General features: G+C 38.1%; 1 protein-coding gene across 1 annotated transcript in view; it reads right to left on the bottom strand.

The window, feature by feature from the left end:
- Positions 1 to 21,039, bottom strand: part of KCMF1 (potassium channel modulatory factor 1) — a 68,187-nt gene that overhangs the window by 17,728 nt on the left and 29,420 nt on the right. The window contains exons 2-3 of the mRNA XM_067007310.1: positions 11,450 to 11,617; positions 7,247 to 7,386 (exon numbers count right to left, since the gene is read on the bottom strand). Coding sequence (XP_066863411.1) covers positions 7,247 to 7,386; positions 11,450 to 11,617 — 308 coding nt within the window. The remainder of the gene's footprint in view (positions 1 to 7,246; positions 7,387 to 11,449; positions 11,618 to 21,039) is intronic.

Consider the following 21,039-nt stretch of genomic DNA (forward strand, 5'->3'; position numbering starts at 1 on the left):
TTTTAATCCTCATACTAAAAAGAGAGTTGACATTCTACTGAATTAACAACTGCTAAGGCTCACTGATAACTCCAGGTTTTTGGATCTCTTGCATAATTAAAAGTAGTTTATCTTATAAAATCTGCAGATATAATGAAAATAAGACCAGAGTGAAGTTTTGCTTTGAGGACATACAAAAAGCACTAGTGGAAAATCTATGCTACACGGCCAACAAACTCATTTTGGACCTTCTCTATAACCATCTAGATTGTAGCTACGTGCACCTTAGCCATCCGTTTTGTCAACACAGATATAGGTTCTTTCAAGACCCAAGGGATCACAATGTTCAACTCGATAATAATCTAATTTTCTGCTGTTGCAGTCGAACGCTCAAATTAACTTATAATTAAGTATAAGCTACTTCACATTGAATTTATGTTTCTCCTCAGTTCCATTCTCCCCATTTTAATGCTTAGGTTGGAACTGTCACCTGCTTCCAAAAAGCAGCATTTAGAATGTTAGGGAGTTTTTGTTAAATACCAAAATTTCAGTTTTCCTTACATTTTCATATATGATTTAAAAGTACTAAATAATTAAAGTTTTGGTTTTAAACATGTTTCTTAGACATAGATTTAAATTACATGTGTATACTGATGTCCTGGGAATTCATAACACTTGAAAAAACATAATTTAGCCACAATGAAAAATAACTCCAAAGGGGTCCGGGCGCTCGCATCTCTTTATGCTGTTCACAGTTCACTCTGAATATGAGCACTCCTATCCATGGGTACTTAGAAGAAAAGCCCCCATGTAAGCTTTACTGTCTCCACCTATCCTGGGGTAAGCTGTGGACCTGGAGCAGGAAAAGGGGACGGCGGCTCTTGTTGCCCAGGGTGTCAGTAAGCACCTGCGGGCTGCAGGGGGACAGGCACAGGGAGGCAGAGCCCAAAGGCAGCAACGGTTTTAGTGAAAAGTCAGAAATGACTCTCCGTAAGTTAGTGGGTTTATGTTATTTATAATGAGTTTAGTGTCTGGCAATGACAGAAGCTTTGTACGCTCTCCTCAAGAGCATTACAAGTTTCTCAAGTAAGGCTGAGTTTGGTAGGATTTCCTAGAAAAAATAACCTCAGCTATGAAGACCGAGACTGGCATCTTCAAATAATTTTCTTAACCAGTTTTTCTTTTTTTAACCTGAGGGGCACGATGGGGGAAAAAAGGGATACCAGGAGAAGAGATAAGGCTGAAAAGTGTTTAAAGGACTTCTGAGCTACCTTATAATTTTCCAGTAGTTGCCAGAGAGGTCCCATCTTTAATTTGTACCCCGCCCCTACAAATCTTTCTGCAAGCCCTTCAAGAAGAGGCCCCACTTCTACGCACTGACTTGAAATTAGCTGTCCAGACACTGAACTAGACAAGCCAGTGTTTCACAGGACAAAGAAGAAACCAAACCAGTGGCCAAAGAAAAAAAGAACTCAAAATCAACGTCTCTACACCTGCTGCTCTCTCACCCAGTGCTCCCCTTCATACTGGGTGTTCTTCCCATTCTGGAAACTGCCTACTCACCTTCCCCTACAGGAGTTTACTTCAACACGGAGGGAAGTACAGAGCCATGAAAACCCTACCCAGGATAACAATATATTCTGAAATACCAGGCACAACACCTTCTTGGAAAAGCTTTTATTACCTCATTTTCATAATATTCTAAATGATTCCCCTCCTGGTTTTCATATCACCTTAAGGAACTGATCTCTTATAGAAATATCTTTTAAAATATCATGACACACACATAAATTGAATTATCCTAGAACAATCTGGAATCCCCAACGTGTCTCCTATCATTTCCTTCTGTGCTATCAACTCAAAAATCTACTGGGGGGCTTCCCTGGTGGCGCAGTGGTTGAGAGTCCGCCTGCCGATGCAGGGGTCGCGGGTTCGTGCCCCAGTCCGGGAAGATCCCACATGCCGCGGAGCAGCTGGGCCCGTGAGCCATGGCCACTGAGCCTGCGCGTCTGGAGCCTGTGCTCCACGACGGAGAGGCCACAACAATGAGAGGCCCGCGTACTGCAAAAAAAAAAAAAAAAAATCTACTGGGAAACCTAATGGCTGTATCACCCTTAAAATCAAAAGTATTACTATCTGATTTTAAACAAGTAAATATGCTCAAAATAACTATTATTAAAAATGTGCAAAGACAGCCAAATACTAAAGACAGTAAAAAAGAGATTTATAAAAAAGAAAGTGTTTTGAGTCAAAAGTAATGAAAAGCACAAATGGTAAAAGTACCAAATCCTGGTCTTCTAAAATCTCTCTAGCTAAATGCAATTGAGTAGTAGCTATACGGTTGCCTGTAGCAACGGTAGTTTTATGAATTACTCTACTATTATTAAATAAAATACCACTGTTAGTTCACAGAAAAGCAGACAGCATCCAACTGCATTCTTTGAAGAAGAAGAATGCAAGTAGTAACAGTCAATCAAAGCCTATTTTTTTTAAAAAAATGTGTATTTGGCTTTTAAATGCTTACTTTTCTTGATTACCTGATTATAAGAGTAAATAGGTAATTATAATATTTAAGAAATAAGAAATTAAGAAATTAAGAAAATAAGAAATTAAGAATTAAGAAAGATTAGATTAGAAGATTTGTAAAAATTGAGGTTCACTCCACTATTATTGTTCCTAATAAGGAAATACCTGTGCTGGGAAGTTAGCTCTATATATATCTGCATATTAAAATGGTTTTTCAGTGAAATACAGATACTATTTTGATGGTCTAAATTTAAAAGTCCTATACACAATTTAAAAATATGTAACCTTTCATATCCCTCATGTATAAACCATATCTGTCACATTATTTTGGTTTGCAGTATATTTGATCTTATATTTTCCTGCTTGTTTAATTTAGGTATCAAATGCATCTGTTTATACACAAAATGCCACAATGATGATAATTTCTATTCTGTGTTCTATGGCTCCTTTTTTTTTTTTTTTTTTTTTGCGGTACGCGGGCCTCTCACCACTGTGGCCTCTCCCGCCGCGGAGCACAGGCTCTGGACGCGCAGGCCCAGCGGCCACGGCCCACAGGCCCAGCCGCCCCGCGGCACGTGGGATCCTCCCGGACCGGGGCACAAACCCACGCCCCCCGCATCGTTAGGCGGACCCCCAACCACTGCGCCACCAGGGAAGCCCTATGGCTCCTTTTAATTGACACTCAAACAACTGTCTAAATACTACATAAATTATCAGCTAAAACAGATTATTCTGACTCATTAAAAAAAAATTTAAAAGTCCTTTTATGTCATCATGTTTCTCTATAAGAATAAAATTGTATAAAGTCAGATTGTGAAAAATTTCTAAAATCATTCTTTCTTCTTGGTTTTTACTTCTTATCAAATCAGTATAAACAGAACACAATACAACCGTGCTATTTCAAACTTAAACTCAATTTGTTACAAGCACATCTAGGTCTTCATTAAAAAGGGAGGGACAGGGATATATGTATATGCATGGCTGATGCATTTTGCTGTATAGTAGAAACTAACACAACACTGTAAAGCAACTATACGCCAATAAAAAATAATTAAAAAAAAGAAAAAACGTAAAAAAAAAAAAAAAACAAAACCAAAAAAGAAATGAGAAAGAGTCAGATAGTGTAGGTATCAACAATATAATAAGATGATATTACAAATAACCTTGTGCCAAGTTCAGAAATTTATACGGATGTATCCCTAGGAAAATAAAAATTAACAAACTAACACAATTTTTTAAAAAAAGGGAGGGACTGTATCGCTTACATGTATGAAAATCTAAAAGCTGGAGATTGCCCTAACCTCCCCCTTTTGGAGAGTAAAGAAACCAAAGAGTAAACCAAATGAAAAATAGAAAGCAAAAAGCTTGCAGCAGAGAATGCTAGAGAACTGATGCAATTATGAATGGAATAATATACTGCAACACAGATTTCTAGAAGTGAGAAGAAAATGTTGGTGAACAAAAGTGCTTTTACTTTTTAAAGCATAATGTTCTTAATATAAATTGCAAGAGATTTATTAAACAAGGAACTGAAAGATTAATAACATATCATTAATTAGAGATAAAGCTACATTTCATTTAAAAACAACAACAAAAATCCCTGAAGGCTTTCTAATTAGCTGCAGTGCAAGTCAGCTCAAATGTAAGATTTAAGAAAAATTTCAGGAGTCACGCTTAATGTTTTTATGTTCAAAGCTTTCCCACTGTGTTTCTTCCACATTCCTACCACTTCCTCAACAAATCCTTCATGTTTGAAATCCCATTTGACCTCTAGCGCTCACTTCTACTACCAGCTTGATGGATTTTGATAATTACATACTGTGCTACTTCCCCTCTTAATTCTTCCCGCAACCAAAAACTAGTTAGTTGTCCCAATCTACCAGATTTCATAACTATGAGGGTTTTTAAGAACTTGTGCTTAACTTCAAAATCACACTGCTTATCAGATTTGGTGTTTATAAAAAGATCCCTCAGACTATACCCAATCTGCTTGAAAAATTTTTAATCATCTTCACTATGCATTCTATGTCAGATGTTTTAAATAATATCTAGTTTTGAAGGATCCTCCATATCCTCAAAATCAAAAGCCTCTTGATCAATCTTAAATTAATCCTAAGAAAGGAGGCAAATCTTAGGTTGGGGCCTTAGAGTCCCAAGTTGAAAAAGGAAACAAAAATATAGACAAAAACTACGAAGTTATTTTAAAAATTAACGTTCCGTACACTTTCTTACTAGCTATGTCAGGTATCGGTAAGTGCTTACTAGTGGTGACAGTAACATCTGCAGGGATATATCCTCTCACTCCTAACTGTTCCAAAGGGATGCTGGTTAGAGGAATGAGATCCGTAAGTCCTAGAGGAAGGTACAAGCTGGTGGTACAGAGGAGATATGCAGGAAATGCAGGGACAAAGAAGGACAGCAAATTGAGCATTTAGGAAGAAAAATATAAACAGTAATAGAAACACAGATACAGTTATTATGTGAGTCTAATTCCCTACCTTCCAAAACGACATGAGTCACCCCTGAACTCCAGAATTCAAAAATGTTTTAATTACCATGACTTGGCAAAACACAGGGGGGAGGGTGTTGAGAGGGGACACATAATAGTATCACATGGACATTTACGTATAACTGTAACACATCAGAGCTGATAATGTGTTTCACATATATACCTAGAGGCATTCGAAATACTTAACACCTGGCAAGGCAGAGGCAGCAATCATTGAGCATGGACACTGGTCAGTATTCCACACGTGGTACACCTGCTGATGTCAGCCCCAGATCTAGGACACGACCTACATGATTCAAAGAATCAAGCACCTTTGTATCAAAGATTCTTGCCTGGTTGCTATTTTTCACTTTGAAATGTCTGGCTGTGCTAATGAGTGGGAAGTGAGGTAGATGCAGTGCTCATGCAGACTAAGAGCCCATGAGGAGGGAGAAATTCTTAAAATATTCCACAAATACTAATATGAAAAAATGGTATGGCTGCTGCCTTGAGATATGTTCTAAAAGTTGGGGAACTAAATGAAGGCATATAACTGAACACAACTTATGAGAGACAGACCATAAAACTATTTGTAGATGGTATTTAATTTTCAAACTGTGTATCAGGTACAAAGGAGTATAAATAAATTGAATTTACTTTCTGGAAAAAAATAAAGTCAAGGCTGCTAGTAGTTGACTCTCATTTTTAAAAATGAATAATTAGCTTTTCATTCATGGAGAGGACTTGAATTTCCATTGGATTCCCCAATTTTAGATGTGGAAAACCGACACACTGTCCTGTCCCAATGGGGTGATGGAACTACTACACTAGGGCCTACTGGCTAATATAATAATTATTTTAAGAATGCCAGGTTTACAATAGGGAAACCCCTCCTTATTATATCTAGGTAAATAAATTCTCAAACTTAACAGAATTTAAATCAAAGAGAAATTATTCCAACTTTCCCACAACAACCAGGACAGAGATGCAATCAAATCAGCATTCATTCTTCACACTGTTATCTGGGACTGTTCCAAAAGGAAGCAAAATCACCTTTGTAGAATAAAAAGAACAAATTAAGAACACAAGTAAAATGTGACAATAGTGTTCTGTGGCTCCCCAAGGTGCAAGATGAGAGCATTTTTGAGTTGTTAGACGGTAAAATTTGATTTGAGAACTACATAACGTAAATTTACCAACTGTTTGAACTATAAATCTTATAAGAACTTTAACATCAACTAGCAGTGTAAGTGGAGATAACAGTGAACCTGTACTCTCACAGCTGTAACAGCAGGTCTGTAGTGGAGACAGAATAAGACAGTGGTTAAGAAGGGACTCTACAACCCAGAGGGAGTCTGGCTGAGTTCAAACACCTGACTCTGCCCCTGACTAGCTGTGCGTCCTTGGATACACTATTACTTTACTTCTCCTGAGTTTCAGTTAATTTGTTTTGAGCACATTCAGGGGCTTATGAGTTGAAGCAACGTGCAGACGCTTATGCCCAAACTCTCCGAGTTCACACCCACAGTTCCAGCTCTCATGGCTCACTTTATCTACTGTTACCAATGGTAAACGCGGGGAAGGGGACTCTTTGGGGTGCACTCATCATTTCTCGAAGTTGGATATATGGTAACTCAGGTGTCAAGTAAAATATCCAAAAAGCTTTCAAGGCAAGATTTTCTTTGTGTATTATTCTGGGTCCCTGGCCACTGGCAAAGATCAGAGTAGGAGGAACTTCTAAGGACCTCAAAGCTCTGACCTATGAAGCAAGAGATATGATCTGATGAAAACCAAGGAAGGTCAGTGATATGTCAAAATGAGATGTGAAAATGGATTTCTACTTAGTATATGACCAAAGATTTTAAAATTTCCTTGTGAAGGTTTCCTTATAAAAGAGAAACCTATCAGGCAGCTAGAATACTATGGAAAGAGATGTGTTGCAGGTTGGGGTGCTTTAATAAACCTTTTCACCACGTGTTTACTGAAGGCTCCTGAATTTGGTTAAGATTCCACGTTGTGCTTTTAGCAACACGGCAAGAAAGGCTAGTGTGGACAAATAGGGGGCATCATCTCGTACACGTGCAGCCTCCCTCCTACGATGTGTAAAATTTGCTGTTAAAAGATAATTTAACAGTTATCACACAAACAGTATCAGTACACTTAGCAGGAGGTAGATGATAGTGACATGGCTTTATTTATGTTAGAAATAATATACTTTACCATATCATTTAGACACAAGGCTGCTTCACTTACCACTTCTGTTGATGTTTCTGCATGTTCAGAAGTAACATGTTCTTGAAGAGATGTCTCCGTATAGCCCATTTTTCCACAATAGGGACAAGTAAAAGACTGTGGCTGCTCTACAGAGAAAGCTTCCCCACCATAGTACAAATCTGAAAAACAGAGTGGAACTGCATTGAGAAATAATTATTATTCGTTTTTAAAATATATATAAAAATGTAATCATGTAGTACGATAATGTAAAAAAATAAGGGGTGCCTGAAATCTCCACCAACAGCCTCACTTTGTCAAGGAGTGCTTTAGGTACCTCTCTGTTTACCTCTCTAACATCCTTTTTCTCCCAAGGACTCTATGTCACTCTTCCCAAATTCCTTCTCTACTTGCTACTACAGCCTTAAGAGAAAAGCAAGCAAACAGCTTTATATCCCTTTATTTAATTTTGAAACATCTCTAATTTCACAACTGGTTCTAATGTTATTGTAATTTATTTTTTTCTTTATCTCTGTGTATACTGTGGCAACACCAATGTCAATACAAAGAATCAGCAGAATATATCATATACAAGAACACAAGTGCTCAGAGGGAAAGAACAGATGACAATGATCAATATGCCAACTCCTAGATGCAGCTATTTATCTACAGAACATACTATTCATATAGCAGGAAGGACCCTAAGCATTCAGTTCTTATAAATGCTAACTTGAATGGGGAACTACCACAACGTACTCTGCCCAACTTGGTTACTGAAGAACTGATCAATTAGTGAGAGTCTGTGGGAATAATTTGTTTGCCTGATTAACACATGTCAAGGAATAAGTCTATTTTTCTCCATTAGTAGCACAAAAGGAAATGCAACTGAAAGTACACTTAGTATGTTATGTCACTTCATTACAAAGATCTCATTATTTAACATGAAACAAATACCTACTTTAAGAGGATATGATCGTTTTAGTGAGAAGAGAAAATGAAAGGAAGTGTTTACTACATGGTAGATTCCTGCACATTCATTTTTAGGGAAATTAAGACTATCTTAAAAATATTTGCCCAGGGCTTCCCTGGTGGCGCAGTGGTTGAGAATCCGCCTGCCGATGCAGAGGACGCGGGTTCGTGCCCCGGTCCGGGAAGATCCCACGTGCCGCGGAGCGGCTGGGCCCGTGAGCCATGGCCGCTGAGCCTGCACGTCCGGAGCCTGTGCTCCGCAACGGGAGAGGCCACAACGGTGAGAGGTCTGTGTACCACCAAAAAAAAAAAAAAAAAAAAAATGCCCATTACATATATATTGACCATTTATTACATGCATAAGACTTGCCAAGTGAATTTGGGGTAGGTGGAGATAAACATTAAAAAAAAAAAAAGAAGAGAACTTTCTTACCTGATAAAGGGCATCTACAAAAAACCCAGAGCTAACAGCATACTTACTGGTGGAAGACTGGATGCCTCCCCCCTAAGACCAGGAACAAGACAAGAATGTCCACTCTTGTCATTTCTATTCAATATTTTATTGGAGGATCTAACCAGAGTAATTAGGCAAGAAAATGAAACGAAAGGCATCGAGATGGAAAGTAAGAAGTAAAACTATCTCTATTAGCAGATGACATGACCTTGTATATCAGCAATCCCCAACCTTTTTGGCACCAGGGACCAGTTTCCATGGATGGGGGCGGGGGGTGTGTGGCTTTGGGATGATTCAAGCACATTACATTTATTATGCACTTTATTTCTATTATTATTACATTGTAATGTATAATGAAATAATTATACAACTCATCATAATGCAGAATCAGTGGGAACTCTGAGCTTGTTTCACTTGCCACTCACTGATGGGGTTTTTGTTTTTGTTTTTTGTTTTTTTTTTACTGATAGGGTTTTGATATGAGTCTGCAAGCAATTGATTTATTATGGTCTCTGTGCGGTGAAACCTCTTTGCTAATGATCATCTGTATTTGCAGCCACTCCCCAGCGCTAGCATCACTGCCTCAGCTCCACCTCAGATCACCAGGCATGAGATTCTCATAAGGTGTGCGAAGCCTAGATCCCTCGCATGTGCAGTTCACAGTAGGGTTCCCACTCCTGTAAGAACCTAATGCCACCGCTGATCTGACAGGCAGTAATGTGAGCGATGGGGAGCGGCTATAAATACAGATGAAGCTTCGCCTGCTGTGAGGCCCGGTTCCAGTAGCAGTGGGGACCCCTGCTGTATATAGAAAATCCTAACGAATCCACTAAAAAACTATCAGAACTCATAAACAAGTTCAGCAGCATTACAGGATACAAATCTATATATAAAAACCTATTGTTTTTCTGTAATTTGCAATGGACAATCCAAAATAAAAATTAAAAAAAAAATTCCATTTACAAAAGCAAAAAGAATAAAACATTTAGGAATACATTTAATGAAAGAAGTGTGAAACTTATCCTCTGATAGCTACAAAACTTCGCTGAAAGAAATGAAAGATGACTTAAATAAACAGAAAGATAGCCTAAATAAACAGAAAGACATCCCGCATTCATGGGTTGGCAGACTTAATAACATTGCTGTCCAACCTGATCTACAGATACAAAACAATTCTTATCAAAATCCTAGTTGGCTCCTTTGCGGAAATTTGACAAGTTGATCCTAAAATTCACATGAAATTCAAGGGATCTAGAATACCCAAAACAACTTTCAAAAAGAACAAAGCTTAAAGACGCATACTTTTTGATTTCAAAGCTTACTACACAACTGAGACACTGTGGTACTGGTACATAGGCATATAAATCAACAGAACAGTTTGAGAGTCCAAAAATTAAAACTGACATTTATGGTCAATTGATTTTTCTTTTTTAACAACTTTACTGATGTATCTTTCACATATAAAAATTGTATATATTTATGGTATAAATGTTTTCATATATGTATACACTGTGAAAAGATCACTACAATCAAGCTAATTAACATCTCTATTACCTCTGCATAGTTACCAGTTTGTGTGTGTATGTGTCTGTGTGTGTGTGTATTGAGAAGATTTAATTTAAGATTTATCCTCTTTGAAAATTTCCAGTATACAATACAATATCATTAACTATGGTCACCATGCTATACATTAGATCTCTGGAACTTATTCATCTTGCATAACAAAACTTTGTACCCTTTGACCAACACACCCCAATTTCCCCTTTCCCTCTGGTCAACTGATTTGCAACAGTAATGCCAAGACAATTCATTGGGTAGAAAATAGTCTTTTCAACAAATGACGCTGGGACAACTGGATATTCACATGCCAAAGAATGAAGTTGGAACTCTACCTCATTCCACACACAAAAATTAACTCAAAATGAATCAAAGATCTAAATGTAAATACTAAAATTATAAAACCCTTTGACGAAAACATAATTTTAAGTCTTTATGATCTTGGATTAGGCAATGGCTTCCTAGATATGACACTACAAGCACAACAAAGGAAAAAAACAGATAAACTAGACACCATCAAAATTAAAATTTACATGCTTCAAAACATACCACCAAGAAAGTGAAAAGACAACCCACAGAACAGGAGAAAATTTCTGCAAGTCATTTATCTGTAAGGAACTTGTATATAGAATACACAAAGAACTATTAAAAGTCAACAATAAAGGACACATTGCCCAATTAAAAAATGGGCAAAGGATCTGAATAGACATTTCTCCAAAGCAGATCCACAAATGGCTAATCAGCACTAGAAAAGATGGTCAACATCACTGGCCATCAGAGAAATGCAAATCAAAACCACGTTGAGATACCACCACTTCACACCCACTAGGATGGCTATAATCAGACAGATAATTACAAGTGTTGACTAGTAAGAAATTACAGCATGAAACATTTAAAGCTTTTCTTATGAATTGACAGTGACTTCTAATCAACTGTAGAAATAATCTGCTTCCTGATAACCAGAGCAAGAAGACTTATGTAGTGTTAGCAAGAACGGTCAGTTTAAACTTTATTCCTTCTTTACTGAGGCACTCTTCCGTTTCATACCTTGCCGGTTGTATTTATTTCTGAATGGCTTTCATAAATAAACTATAAGAGGAAAAATTACTTAGAATATAAAAGTAAGACTCATGTTATTTTTAATGACTTTGGAGCCTCATGTATGCTACTGGGGACAGTTTTAGAACATTTTGCCTTTACTCCTTCATACACATACACTCAAAGTTCTAAATGGTAATTCATTAAAATTTTAATTAAATACGTACCAAAATCTACCCTTGTTAATATGCACTGCATTGGGTGGTCAGTTGTATGCCTTGTTGTTGTTGCACCACTTTCATAACAAGATGCACAAAGATCGTAATCGTAGCAAATTAAACACTTATATCTGCGACCTCGAAAATTTCCTTTTAAACATGCATCACAGCTGACACCTATAAAAAAAAGAAATATCATTAATTAGCAGCCGTAAAAGGCCACTCTCCATTTCATTTTTATAAATAAAAAGATGTACATTTAACCCCAGATTTCCTTTCCAAAATGACTAACACCACAGTAAAATGATATAGGAATTTTCAACTACATGGTGGATTTGTTCCCCTGATTTACATTCCTAATGGAAATAACTTAAAATGTTTCAAAAAATTCCGAAAAAACTTTTTAAATGCCTTGATGAACTAGCAAGAGGGTAAAACCCAAGTGAAAGAGGAATGGTTAAATGGAATCACTCAAGACGTGGGCATCTATTTGGAAAAATCTGAGCTTAAATTTTCACAGCATTGCAGGACAGACACAGGAAGCAAAGACCAAGGTCTGCTATAGCGGGGTGTCTGAACAGGCAATTCCTCATAATGCTGAGACCCTAATATACCCTCAGTATATGGGTGAGCTAGAAACCCTCCCTAGGGGTTTACAAAACTTGCCCGTGAAATCCCCCTCTCCCCAGGCACAAAACAACAACAACATCAACAAAACCCTGAAAAGTGATTAACTACAAACCAGTCCAGACCTCTTGTAAGTGGAGAGCCCAAATTCAGACTTCCAAATGGTTCTCAGGTCAAGAATTTAATTTAAAGTGGTCCTAAATTACTACTGCCACCAGGCATCTGGCAGAAATAAAATTTGAAGGAATGACAGTTCATACACAAAATACCAACGAAAAACCAAACACCATCAGAAAGTAGCAGAAACAGCAGAATCAGAATGGCAAATAATTTATAACAGAATCGAGTATCAAATAACACTTAACAGTTTAAAAGAAATAAGAGCTTGAAGAGGCAATGAACAGATTTGAAAATGAACTATCTAGGTATACAAAAATTAATTAAAATTTAAAACTCAATGGGCAGGTTTAATAGTAGGAAAGCCTTTTATTCACACATGATATGCTTGTTTATGTAGAAAACCCCAGCTAAATTATTGGAATTAATATTTTAAGCAAGGTAGCTAAAAACAAAAACCAATTTAATAAAACACTGATTTCTTCACTCAAAAAAGACAAATACTGATATATTTTTAAAATGCCATTTATGATTCCACTTATATGAGGTACTCAGATTAGTCAAATTCACAGAAAAAAACAAAAACAAAAACAAAAACACCCCCCCACACACAAAAACAAACCAAAGTAGAACAGTGGTTATCAGAGGCTGGGTGGAAGGGGGAATGGGGAGTATTGTTTAATGGGTTTCAGTTTAGGATGATAAAAAAATTCTGGAGATGGACAGTGGTGATAGTTGCACAACAATGTGAATGTACTAATGCCACTGAATTGTACATGCAAAAAGGGTTAAATTGATATGTTGTGCATACTTTACCACAATAAAAAAATTATGTCATTTGTAGTAGCATTTCTGAAAAGTGCCTATGAGTAAAGCTAACCAAAGTGGACTTCCCTGGTGGTACAGTGGTTAAGAACCCACCTACCAATACAGGGGACACAGGTTCAATCCCTGGTCAGGGAACTACGATCTCACACACCATAGGGAAACTAAGCCTGTGTGCCGCAACTGGAGAGAAGCGTGCACGTTTCAACGAAGATCCCGCATGCCGCAACTAAGACCCAGCGCAACCAAAAATAATAAAAATAAAATAAATTTAAAGAAAGCCAACCAAAGATATGCAGCCCTTTATGAAGTAAATTAGCAAAAATGTGTTCAAAGACAAAGAGCTTTAAAAAATAAAAAGACCAGGTTCACTGACTAGAAGGTTCAACATAATAAAATATCATTCTCCCCAAATTGATCTGTGGATTCAATACAATTCTAATAAAAAATCACAAAAGAATTTATTGTGGAACATGATAAGCTAACTCAAATTTTTACACAATTTGCAAAGGGTCAAGAATAGCCAAGATATTCCTGAAGAATAACAAGATGGAGGGATTTGCTTAACATATCAAGAGCTATTATAAAGCTACAGTGATTAAGATAGACTGGCAGTGGCACAGAGACAGACAAACTGACCAAAGGAACAGTATAGAAAGCCCCCAAACAGATGCACACATGCTGAAATCTGTTTCATGACAGTAAGGTCACTAGAGATCAGTGGGGAAAGGAGGGAGTAGACAATAAATGGTGCTAGGACAGGTGATCACCCATATATGGGGAAAATAAAATTGGATCTCTTCCACAGATCCTACATACAAGAACCAATTCCAAATGGTTTAAAGAGAAACGTGAAAGGAAAGTGAAAAAATCTCTGAAGACAATGTAGGGAATATTTTTATGAGCTCAGAGTAGGAAACAATTTCTTAAAAACACACACACACACACACACACACACACACACGGCCCAAACCATAAAAAGATACATTCAACCACATTAAAATCAAGACTTTTCCTTCACTTTTAATACCCTAGAGTGACAGAAGAGACAAGACCCAGAAACTGGTGATAAATAAATACAACATACGTGACAGACAAAAGTAAGGTATACAGAATACATTAAGGAACTCTCACATATCAGTAAGAAAATGACCAACATCCAATAGAAAAATGGGCAAAGACCTCAAAGATCTCATTAGTCATCAAAAAAGTGCAAATAAAACCATCATGAGCTATCATTTTACATCTACCAGTCTGGCAAAAACTTAGAAGTCTGTTGATATCAAGTGCTAGAGAAGACAAGGAGCAACAGAAACTCTTCTACGCTGCTAGTGGGAACATATATCTGCACAACTACTTGGCAAATTTTGTTCATGTTCTAGTCAAGTTAAACATGTACAATTACTGTGACTGCAATTTCACTCTTAAATCTATTCCCTGGGGAAACTTTTGCCCAGGAGCACCAGAAGAATGTAAAAGAATGTTCACAGCAGTTTTTGCAACTGGAAAGAAAAAAAAAAAAAGGCTGTTAACAACCCAAAGGGCCATCAACCATCCATTATAGAATGAATTAAAAAAGAATGAATGATAGCCTAAAATAGTGGGTGAAGACAGGCATATAACCAAACTAAATTATAAAGCAAGTTAGAAGATAGGTGCCATAGAGAAAAATAAAGCATAAAAGGATAAATAGTGTGGACAAAGAAAGCTTCACTGAAAAGATGGTGGGCAAAAAGATGGAATACTTCAAAATTTGCCTATTCAAAATAGCTTCCAGGGCTTCCCTGGTGGCGCAGTGGTTAAGAATCCGCCTGCCAACACAGGGGACACGGGTTCAAGCCTTGGTCCAAGAAGATCCCACATGCCTCAGAGCAACTATGCCTGTGCGCCACAACTACTGAGCCCATGCTCTAGAGCCCACGAGCCACAACTACTAAGCCCACGTGCTGCAACTACTGAAGCCCATGCGCTGCAACAAGAGAAGCCACCGCCAACGAGAAGCTGGTGCACCACAACGAAGAGCAGCCCCCCACTCGCCACAACCAGAGAAAGCCTGCGCACAGTAACGAAGACCCAACACAGCCAAAATAAATAAATAAATAAATTTATTAAAATAAATAAATAAAAAAAAAAGAACCCCAGATTTCTCACTCAAAACAGAACCTCTTCCAAGTATACCTGTCAGAATTCACTCTATAACACAGACTAACAAAATTTGCTCCCTTTGTGTCTACTACAGGTGCTTTCCTATCAGGGAAAACAAGCCAGCTCTTCAATGCACAGTCGCTTGGTTAATAACAGTGTTCTGCCTGGTACCAGGAGACTCAGGAAAATCCGAAACAGAACATATATGTGGCATATGTAAAACGATCAATTCCTTGATAGGAAGAATGAAGTTACTTCTGGTGAGATAACAATAAGATATATTTAAGATGCTAAGAATTAAAGTTCCTATGCAAGGGGGGGTGGGGTGGGGATATATGTATACATATAGTTGTTTTACTTTGTTATACAGCAGAAACACAACATTGTAAAGCAATTATACTCCAATAAAGATGTTTTTAAAAAGTTCCTATAGAAAAGTATCATTTATAATAGAAACAAGAATTCAAATATTGTCAAATAAAATATCGCCTTGAGAGGCAAGGCTGGAGAACCACTATGTGTTAGCACTGAGATCGCCTGGATTTAAAAAATGTTAGGTTTCAGTTACTCTATACTATATACACCCTGCAAAAACTGAGTTAACCAAATAATAAAATAGGTAACTCATCCTTGAATAATCTAGCTTTAGCCATATTGTCATAAACAAATTCAGACAATCACTACTTTGTAACATGGCAACTAACACAAGCTACAACTTTTTAAAAAAAAAAATTATTGAAGTGTAGTTGATTTACAAGGTTGTGTTAATTTCTGCTGTACAGAAAAGTGATTCAGTTATACATGTATATAGTCTTTTTTATATTCTTTTCCATTATGGTTTATCACAGGATATTGAACATAGTGCTATACAGTAGGACCTTGTTGCTATATAAGTAGGACGTTGTCGTTTACCCATCCTATATATAACAGTTTGCATCTGCCAACCCCAAACTCCTGATCCATCCCTCCCCCAGGAACCCCCTTGGCAACCACAAGTCTGTTCTCTGTACCTGTGAGTCTGTTCCTGTTTCGTAGATAAGTTCATTTGTGTCGTATTTTAGATTCCACATATAATTGATATACGGTATATTTGTCTTTCTCTTTCTGACATACTCTGCTTAGTATGATTATCTCTAGGTCTATCCATGTTGCTGCAAATGGCATTATTTGATTCTTTCTTTATAGCTAATACTCAATTGTATATATGTACCACATCTACATCTACACAAGCTACATCTTAAAGTTATGGTGGGATATTTGTGATTCCCCATCTGATCAAGTTCACCTAACAAGACAAACAAAAGAATGCTAGGAAATACAGCTTAACCTCAATTTTGACATGCCCATGTGTGAAACTTACATAAAAAGAATGGTGTATTTCTGACAACCCCTATCTATAATAGGTATATCTGAAAACATTCATACGCTCAACACCTACCTTTATATTTAGTAGTTCTGTAAAATAAATACATAAAAGCTATTAACTAAAATCAAAGGAAAGAATGCCCTCTAGTGGGAACAGATGTTTAAAAATCCACTGAAATAATATGTAAAGTCTTTTTTCTTTCTTAATTTTCTAAAATAAACTAAGGTTTATTTACTTATATAGTGTACATTATATATTCATTTATATATCTTTTAAAAGAAAAACCCAAAGGTTGATACAGCTTTTTCTTTCTTTTTTTTTTTTTTTGGTGATATGCGGGCCTCTCACTGTTGTGGCCTCTCCCGTTGCGAAGCACAGGCTCCGGACGCGCAGGCTCAGCGGCCATGGCTCACGGGCCCAGCCGCTCCGCGGCATGTGGGATCTTCCCGGACCGGGGCACGAACCCGTGTGCCCTGCATCGGCAGGCGGATTCTCAACCACTGCGCCACCAGGGAAGCCCCAGCTTTTTCTTTTGATTTGAATGAATTTTTAGGTAGGGAACAGAGAGGTGGTGGGAAGGGAAGGTCAACAAAGGGAAAGCTACCTGTCAAGATACACAGTGAAAAGAAACACAACAGGAAGAGACTCCACCTGAATCTGAAGCCCTGGGATTATTCAGCCTTTGCCACTGACAATCTATTTTGACTTCTAGATGCCATGTAATTTGGAGAGAAGGCCCTCTTTTTACTTCAGTGAATTCTCTCTTCAGGCCCTATGCATCTCTAAATAAGTGTGACTTTTAAAAAAAGAATGTGTGTGTGTTACATGCTATAGAACAATTTTAATATTAAGATCTGCACAGAGAACAATGCCACTAAAATAACTTGACAATGATAAGGGCAATTCCCAAAGAGGCTCTTTGTATTTAGATGGTTGAAGAATCATGTTGAAGAATCATGCAACCTTTTGAAGAGGATCTCAGATGAACACAAGCAATTAAAGAAATGAACTATTATAATTTAGTGAACAGCAGACGTAGCCAGAATTAAAGAAGATGGTCAACGGATATTTCTAGAAGCAAAATCGCTGGAACCTAAGACAAATTTTATAATGCTTCACAAGCTGGGAGCCTAGATCAGGAGTAGAAAGCTTTTCCCCCTTCTATTAAAGAAACACCGGGGGAAACAGTATCAATCATGCCTTGCAAAGGTAAAGAAACTCTAGGAGTTTGTTTCTTTTTTTTTTTCTTTTTTTTTTTTTTTTGCGGTACGCGGGCCTCTCACCGTTGTGGCCTCTCCCATTGCGGAGCGCAGGCTCCGGACGCGCAGGCTCAGCGGCCATGGCTCACGGGCCCAGCCGCTCCGCGGCACGTGGGATCCTCCCGGACCGGGGCACGAACCCGTGTCCCCTGCAGCAGCAGGCGGACTCTCAACCACTGCGCCACCAGGGAAGCCCGAGTTTGTTTCTTTTTAAAGAAAAAAGAAAGCCCTACTCAATTATTTTTAGAATTAGGAGCAGAATCCGCCCCCCCCCCAACTAAATACACATGTAACTCTATACATGTTTATTTAAAAAAAATCTATGACGTATGATAAAGGGAGAGACTCAAAAGGAGAGAAAATTGGCTAGAGAGACCCACACAAAGATACCATTCAAGAAAAGACCTTTAGGACTTCCCTGGTGGTGCAGTGGTTAAGAATCCGCCTGCCAATGCAGGCGACAGGGGTTCGATCCCTGGTCCAGGAAGATCCCACATGCCGCAGAGCAGCTAAGCCCGTGAGCCCCAGCTACTGAGCCTGCGATCTGCAGCCCGTGAGCCACAACTGCTGAGCCTGCGCGCCTAGAGCCTGTGCTCCACAACAAAGAGTAGCCCCCGCTCGCCTCAACTGGAGAAAGCCCGTGCGCAGCAATGAAGACCTAACGCAGCCAAAAATAGAAAAATTTAAAAAATAAATAAAAAAAAAAAAAGAAAAGACCGAGATTCCAGGGGCAGAGAAAAGAGAAATCAGAAGGAGCGTATACAGCTGCGGAGGGCACGATTCAGAAGAAAGAGGGCAGGGTGATGGCAACGAACTTTAGGGGAAAACATGGAACAGCTTGGTAAATAGATCTTGTAGTATGTGTCTTCTTCTCACTTAGCAGACTTGCTTGAACCTATGATACATTTACCCGGCCACTTAAAACAACCTTTTCTGTACTGGGACTCAGTTTTCTAACTTTTGCTTTATTGTTTTCAGGTGGAATTCTACAAGTTTGGTGACACGTAACAATAAGGAGCATCCATCTAGCCTTCCATTACTATTTATTCTGTGCCAAGATACAGCAGTGAGTAAAGGTCTTTGCTACACAGAGCTAATACTCCAGTGGTATTAGTAGCAACTTCCATCATAATTTATTGTGTGCCAATTTTCATAATTACTTTATTAATCTTCACAACAAAGTCATGAGGTAGTTGGAAAATACGATAAAACTTCTTTCATGGCTATGGATGATTCAAAGTTAGTTCATGTCTGTCCAAAAAAGTGGACAGAAAGGCAGGGATTGGACATTATATTTAAGGAGTTTCTTATGCATTTTGTCAAACAGGGAAGTTTAATTCATTTCTAAAAGTTTTTAGTGTAGTGAAATTTGGTCCATTTTGGAACAACTGGCTGTTTTGCTTGCTTTTAAAGAACTGTTCTATGCTTTTATTTCATAGAAATGCATCCCTGGCCTGCGAACAGAAACCTACCTTAGTAACAATGGACTTGCTCATGAGTAAGCTTAGTTAGGAATAGTCTTTTAGAACCTCTCACCTGGAAATAGAGAAGCTTCTATATTACTCAATCTACTATTATACTCAGCCATGATTAGAGCTATTTTCTGACTCACACATAAAACGAAGGAAGAAGAGGTGTGTAAGGAACGCCTGGGACAAAGTGGGAGTTCAGCGGGCATCTGCTGAATGAATGAAGTGGATGAAAAGAGAAAGGGACATTTTCCTGGAGTATTTAGATAAGAGTTCAAAAGAGAGAAGGGAAACAAGGATTAATGTGTGTCTATAATAGACCTCTTGATGTAAGAATGACTGAATGATGAAAGTAGGGGGGAAAAAGAAGGGACTGAACAACAGGTACTTGTTTCCCGTAGGAGAAAGGAAAATTAAATCAGCAAAAATGCTGTGCCGAATACTTCTAGGCATCAGTCCCCATTCGGCAACATCAGCCCAGAAGAGCTTGGTTGCCAGCTGTATAAAGGAAGGGTTTGTTCTTGGGAAGTAGGCTTTTTATCAGCCACAGATTTGTGTTAACAATTTCATATGTAAAAGCCAAAACTAAAATCTCAATATTTTCAAATATGTATGCAACTCCATTTAGTTGCTATAAACAATGCACACAAATCAGAAACCCTGCTCGGTTTTAAAGACCCTCCAGGCAGGCCTACAGGGCAAGGGCAGAAAGCTCCAGCCCTCCCAAAAAGACAAGTGCCCTTAAAGAAGTTCATAATTTTTATAAAAATATCTAGTGATTACATGAGCATTTTGCAGACTTGTATAGGAGAATACTAGTAAAAAATACATTACGTTTCAAACCTATTGGGGCCGGTCGGAAAAATTAAAGCCCTTAAAACAGGTATAAAATGACATAGGAGACTCTCCCTCAGATCATCTCCACTAACCAATTAGTGTTTAACTGACCTTGATGCCTCAGGCACCTGCTAAGGGCTTGGTCACTGAACTGTTGTTCTTTTACAGATGAATAAACTGAGGTCCCCAAGCACTAAGTAGCTTGCTCCAAAGGCACACAATCATGAAGTGACAAACAGTGATTACGATGAAGGGTTACCTACTAAAGCAGATCATCTGACAATCTGTTTTTTGTTTGTTTCAGAAATGGATGTCTTTAGAACTTTTTATTTACTATGGCATAGAGATATACATTTAATGTCATGTTTATTATTCTTCCCTTAATTCTTTATTTTGTCAGAGACTTTAATTTTACCTATCACATAACTTCTCTAAAATGAAACCCTGAGATTGAGGAATTACTTTCAAGGCAGGTGTATGTATGTATGTATTTATTTATTTCCAGAGGTTGATAATCGATCAAACACAGCTCTACCTAAAGTCACTATTTTGTTAAGTTCTTATTCTAGAGTAGTGTTCTCTTAACTTTTTGAAAATCCATGTCCTATATTGGTAAATGTTTAAAAACATTACCATCTCCTTTATTTAAAATTTCAGGGGGCTTCCCTGGTGGCACAGTGGTTGGGAATCCGCCTGCTGATTCAGGGGACATGGGTTTGTGCCCCAGTCTGGGAAGATACCACATGCCGTGGAGCGGCTGGGCCCGTGAGCCATGGCCGCTGAGCCTGCGCATCCAGAGCCTGTGCTCCGCAATGGGAGAGGCCACAACAGTGAGAGGCCCGCCTAGCACAAAAAAAAAAAAAAAAAAAAAAAAAAAAAAAAAAAAAAAATTCAGGGACTTCCCTGGTGGTGCGGTGGTTAAGAATCCACCTACTAATGCAGGGGCACGGGTTC

This window comes from Kogia breviceps, chromosome 11, assembly GCF_026419965.1.
Source record: "Kogia breviceps isolate mKogBre1 chromosome 11, mKogBre1 haplotype 1, whole genome shotgun sequence".
In the NCBI taxonomy this organism is placed as follows: domain Eukaryota; kingdom Metazoa; phylum Chordata; class Mammalia; order Artiodactyla; family Physeteridae; genus Kogia; species Kogia breviceps.